This window comes from Eriocheir sinensis, chromosome 12 (genome assembly GCF_024679095.1).
Source record: "Eriocheir sinensis breed Jianghai 21 chromosome 12, ASM2467909v1, whole genome shotgun sequence".
Classification (NCBI taxonomy): domain Eukaryota; kingdom Metazoa; phylum Arthropoda; class Malacostraca; order Decapoda; family Varunidae; genus Eriocheir; species Eriocheir sinensis.
The window spans coordinates 11,282,209-11,288,313 of record NC_066520.1 but is presented as its reverse complement, the minus strand read 5'-3'; the positions used below and the strand labels follow the sequence as shown (position 1 = coordinate 11,288,313).

The 6,105-nt window shown below is 47.1% G+C and overlaps 1 protein-coding gene across 1 annotated transcript in view; it reads left to right on the top strand.

Annotated features, from left to right (window-relative positions):
• The first annotated feature begins 2,431 nt into the window (after nt 1–2,431).
• LOC126997261 (Fanconi anemia group J protein homolog) overlaps nt 2,432–6,105 on the top strand; it is a 161,469-nt gene continuing 157,795 nt past the window's right edge. The window contains exons 1-2 of the mRNA XM_050858257.1: nt 2,432–2,465; nt 2,555–2,605. Of these exons, the coding sequence (XP_050714214.1) occupies nt 2,432–2,465; nt 2,555–2,605 (85 nt within the window). The remainder of the gene's footprint in view (nt 2,466–2,554; nt 2,606–6,105) is intronic.

Genomic DNA, 6,105 nt, shown 5'->3' with positions numbered 1-6,105 from the left:
GGAAGGGAAAGGCAAAAAATGGTGGGAAGGAAAGGTGAAGGAGGAGGAGAAAGAAGAGGAGAATAAGGAAAAGGTACGAAATGGAGATAAGGATGAGAAAGGATTTGAGGAGGGAAGAAGTGAAGAGAAGGAAGAAGAGGAGGAAGGGAACGGTAAGGATGGGAGGAGAGGATAAAGGGAATAGATTTAGGAGGAGGAGAAAGAGAAGGAAAGGGAAGACAATAAATGGAGGTAAGGGTAAGAGGATTTGAATGGGGAGGGGATGAGGGGAAGGGAAGGTGTAGAAGGAGGAGAAAGAGAAAGGGGAATGCAAGAAATGGAGGTGAGGAGAAGAGGAGAGTTGCCGAGATGGAAAATGAGTAGGAAGAGCGCCTGAGGGGAAAAGGGGAGGAGCGGATCGGTGGGGGAGGGGGGAGGGGGAGGTGTGTGCCAAAGGGGAGAAGGGATGAAAAAAACTTCCATGTTGAAAATTGAACTTTTATGAGTCATCACGGAGGTGCAGGGACGCGGCGTGTGATGCTGCTGCTGATGATGATGATAGTGATGATGAAGATGGTGATTGTGATAGTGGTTGTGATGATGATGATGGTGCTCTTCTATTCTCCCTTTACTTAGATTGCTGTGTCTTCTATATCTTTGACTGTTTCCGATAGTAATGCGTCTTTTCTTCCTTTTTTTCTTTTTCTTAAGCTTCTTCGTCGTCGTCATCGTCTTTTTCTGTTACTTTTTTTTATTTTCCCTTCCCTTCAGCCTTCTTTTTTTCTTCCAAACCAGACTTCCTCACCAACCAGGATGACTCCCAACCTGACACCACAAATAATGCAGGGCGGCTATCTCGCTCATACAGGTGGTCAATCGTATGGCTGGACGAACTCTTACGCCGCTCACGCTAAATTCTGAGCTGCAACATTGGTGACAACTATATAGTTCATTAATTGTAGCAAGAATGGCGCCACTATAATTTTTCTACCCGCGCCACTAGTAGATGGGGCCGACCAATATGCCCCATCAGTAAAGCCTACCTACGCTATGGGCTGAACGTCAAAAAAAAAGGTATCTATGGGCTTTTGTCTCATCTCTTCGGGTATTATATATATTTTTTTTCATTGTGATCGTTACCCTTACCTGTTCCCTGCGTCACCGTCCCTCATTACACCTGGACGGACACGCGGACGTATACCTGTCTACATTCAAGGTCTGTTTCGCGGCCACGTGTGCCTGTCGTGTTCAGACGTGTTCAGGAATTCACAGGTGCGCGGCCAGTGAAACAAAAGTGAAAGCGTGTAGGAAAGTTTTTGAGGCGTCGATAGTTTTGGGGTAGCTGTGTATCTGTGTGTTTGCAGTTGTTTTTGCTGTTACTACTATTACTACTACTATTGCTATTTTTACCATTACTACTTTTAATGTTATTATTATTTCTTTATTATTATTATTATTGGCATCATCGTTTAGTAGTCTTGCCTCCGCCACGCCTTTCATTCCGCGCCTCATTACCTTCATTTTCTTCAGCGTAATTCTTACCACCCATTGTCCTCCCTGCCCTTGCCTGCCCCTCATCACATCCACTCCCTCCTCTTCCTCCTCCTCCTCCTCCTCCTCCTCCTCCTCCTCCACTTCCCGACGAGCATCAGGTGGAGGCTCTCGGCGGCAAGGTAAGTGCATTATACACACTCGTCATGCATTTTCCAGCAGCAGCAGAAGCAGGAGGAGGAGGAGGCGGAGGAGGAGGGGGAGTAGGAGTAGGAGGAGGAGGAGCAACAGCATCGCCAGAACCAGCACCATCAGGAGGAGGACGAGGAAGAGAAGGAAGAGGACGAGGAGGAGGAGAAGCTGGAGGAGTAGGAGGAGTGCATCGCGAAGCAGCGTATCACTATTCTCTCAGCGGCGTAAGGACCCTCCAGCCGCCCTTTTGATGTGTGCTCCCCGCGTACAATAACTCGGGAATTTGAGCCTTGCAGGGCCCCGGGGAGGCGCGGAGGCGAGTGTTTGGGCGGGCGGGCGTCGGGGTGCTTCGGGCCCACCTGAAATATATATGGCATTTTAATAGCCGGATTATCGCCGTCCATCGCTTCAGACTTGAGCTCATTTGCCTTCCCAAAATTGCGGCATAAAAGCTTAAGTGAGGATCAGGATGCGAGGCAATTGACCCCAGGGGGCGGGAGGGGCGGTGAGGCGGGCATGGCGGCGGCTTCCTGGTAATGGCGAGGCCTGGAAGGTTTGTTACTCGCGATTACTATAAGAGGTTTCGAGATGGTGCTTTATTTCTGCCATTTTTTAAATTTTTTTAAGAGAAGACAGTCATATGATTTTAGAAGTATATCCTCCTTTAAGTAGTTAGGAGAAAACAAACAAGTAAAAATAAAAAAAATAAAAAAACATGCATATTGGCCATACTAACACAGAGCTGGTGGATCGGGGCGGTAGGTTTAGCATGGCGGGTGTTTTGGGCCTGGCGGATCCAACAGGTATTCTTAAAAAAGGTAGTTTTCCTTCGTATTAATTCCTGTTTATATAATCTGTATTATCTCTAATAATCCTTTTTTTCCGTTTCCAGAGAAGGCGGAGCGCTACAATGCCTTGCTGGACGCCGGCATCACAGACCCAGGTACTTGCCTCTACCTGTTCGGTTGTTGGGACGAAAAAAAAAACTCAAATAGGTGATCTTTTATGTTTGGGTGAGAGAAAGTTAGCATTACTTAAAGATATATATAACCCACAACACTACCTGACCAATACTTCCGCTCAAACTCAAGTAGGTGTTCTCGTATGTTTGGGTGTGTTGAGAGACAGTTAACATGACGTAAAGATATACATAACCCACAACACTAACTGACCAAGCCTTCCTCGGGTCATGTCGCTACACAGACGTCAGACAAGTTCCCTTCTCGCCGCAGGCCACGCATTGCGTCACGCGTAGCCGTTTCTTCACAATCATCCATTCCCTTCTCTGCCTCGTCACTGTTTCGGATATCTTTTTCTCTCCATCTTTTTCTTGTTTATGATACACAGTGAATTAAATCGTGATATGAAACGCAAGGTAGAATGTGTTGCGGTCTGGTACCCGAAAAAGTAGTCGAATGAATCCCTGTAACATTTAGAATTGCAAATACATTGATAATCTTTACGCGCACTAGAATAGGGTCCTTGTGTGTATGGGGTGTGCATTTGGATTGTCATTTAAGTAGAAAAAGGACATGCTCCCTACCTTGTTGCCCTACATTCACAGATCAACAGGTAGAAATAAACATTCACTTGAAGATATGTAAGCATAAATACTTGTCGGATATTATGTTCACCGTCAGTTTCTCATGGGAGGGAAAAGAGTGATAAGGGTAGTGGTAAGTGTGGGTCATTGTTGGCCCAGAGGATGGAGTGTGTGGCTCTGCTCGGCTCAAATCTACGGGAATCTGCTGCCACTTTTTCATAACTACCCAAGAGTCACGTCACTGAGCATGGAGTATCATCACCTTCTTCAGTTATATATACGACTTCACTACATAACAAAGGCCTTTCCCAACGTGGTCTAACTCGCTGACTACTCAACTCCATTTTGCTCCGGGAAATGGTCCAATTTTATCTCTTCCCCAATTCGTTATTATATACTACCTTCGTTTTCTTCATCTACTGTTAGACTCTGAATTTGCGTGTTATGTGTATACTTAAGCTAGTTTGTTAAGTATGAAATCGCATCTTTGGTTAGGTCTATAGGTAAACATTCATGGAGGTGGTTCAATAGTTAGGCGTCGGTAAAGTCGGTCATCCAAACAGTGGCAGTCACACCGCGGGCCACACACCCTGCGTGCATTAACGTGCATCAACGGCCTCCACCGATGGATGAGCCGCGCTGCACCACTGAGTCAGGAGTTGTCACGAGCAAATAAGGAAAAATAAAGCTATATTTATGTTAGATTAAAGCACTGTGTGGTAGGTCATGTCTCTATGGCGAACGCTCCCTGGACACTGCTCTTTATACAGGCCCCAAGCGCTTCCTCCTCCCGAGTGTTGATGCCTTGGGGCGCCTCGTCTGTCCGGGGCGCTGACCACCTCCAGGCACAGGTGGCGGGGCGCGGCAGGTGTGTGTGTTGACGGGAATATGGACTCGGTTATTTACCGATTTATTTTATCGCATGTTTTTAAGTGAATTTATTGCATGGTGTGTGTATGTGTGTGTGTGTATGTGTGCGTGCGTGCGAGCGTGTGTGTGTGTGTGTGTGTGTGTGTGTGTGTGTGTGTGCCTAACATATAGGCATTCAAGGGCGTACGTTCAATCGTTTGCGCGTTCACACACACACACACACACACACACACACACACACACACACACACACATACGGGAGAGACAGTCATGCAAGAAATGCGATAATTAGAGGGTGGGCAGTTGACCCTCTCACCACTACCTGCCTACGCATGTGTGTGTGTGTGTGTGTGTGTGTGTGTGTGTGTGTGTGTGTGTGTGTGTGTGTGTGTGTGTGTGTGTGTGTGTGTGTGTGTGTGTGTGTGTGTGTGTGTGTGTGTGTGAGCGAGCGCGCCTGCGACTTGAGTGTTAGTACGTGGACCAGTGAATGGATACATGTAGGAGTGTGAACAGCATGTGTGACTTGACCGTGAATGCACAAGTCCACGTGAAAAAAGAAAATAAGTGCGACTTCGTGTGCATCCTCTGTGCTTAATGACGTAACCCCGGTCTTCCTTCCCCGGTTCATGTTCCTATCTCTCCTGTTCCTTTCTATAGTTCCATATCCCTCACTCCTCCCTTTTCTATTACATTCTTATATCTCTCCTTTTCCTTACTATACTTCCATACCCCACACTCGCATCCTTTTTCCAGTACATGTTCCTATCTCTCTCTCGTCCCTTTCTATAGTTCCATATCCCTCACTCCTCCCTTTTCTATTACATGGTTCTATTTCTCCTTTTCCTTACTATACTTCCATACCCCACACTCGCATCCCTTTTCCAGTACATGTTCCTATCTCTCTCTCGTCCCTTTCTATACTTCCATACCATAACACTCGCATCCCTTTTCCAGTACATGTTCCTATCTCTCTCGTTCCTTTCTTTATTTCCATAGCTTACATTCACTTCCCATTCCAACTTCATACTCCCATTTTTCCTGCTCCTCTCTATATTTCTGTAGCCAACAATCACATCCCTTTCCCCCTCCTACACCCACCGACCCTCCCTCGTTTCGCGGCCACTGCCAAGACTCTAATCTTCGTCCTTCAGCCCATAGATCAGACCTGCCCCTCGCTCTGCCTTTACCGCGTTCCTTACCCTCCAGCTGTAACATCCCAGTCCCACGGTACCCACGACACCTTCCTTCCCTTTGTTCTTCACCAGCTTCATACTTTTCAGCCTCTTCTCGCCACCTGGAAAGTTTTAACTGGCACATATTCCGCCTTAGTTCTAATCCCGCACCTCCTTTCTAGCTCACATGTATATTCTTCGGTTCCAGACCACGTCCTCTCTCTATATATTTCCTTGTTTTCAACCTGTACCTAGTCTCTATTTCTTCAACGTACACACCAGTCCCTTAATCCCAAACCTAGCTCCTTCGCCCATTCCACCAACATGCTTTTTCTAATCCCTCCTCTTAGCACGATTTTCCCTTTCTCTCCACCAACATGTCTCTTCGTCCACTCACACACCATTTTCTGATTTCTCCATTCAGCATCCTTTTCCCTTTACACAACACGCACATTCCCTTTCCATCCACCCAACATGCCTCTCTCTCCACTCTTTCCCTTCTCGCTCCACCCAGTATCCCTCTCCTCCACACACTATTTTTTCTTCTTTCCATACCCACATGTCTCCCTCCGCTATGCCTTTCTTTTCTCTCCACCCAACATGTCTCTCCCATCATTCATATGCCCTCCCCTTCTCTCTCCATCCAACAGAGCTCTCCCTCCATCTACTTGCCTCTCCATTCTCTCCACCCAATCATGCCTACCATACATCCACTAAACACGTCTCTCCGCCATTCTCCATATTCCTATCCCTTCTCTTTCGACCCAGCGTCTCCCTTCGATCACCAGCATCCACGAATGACTGTTCCTCCGAGCCGACTTCCATGCTCTCGCGTCTCCCTAGCCCTCCCTACCCCCT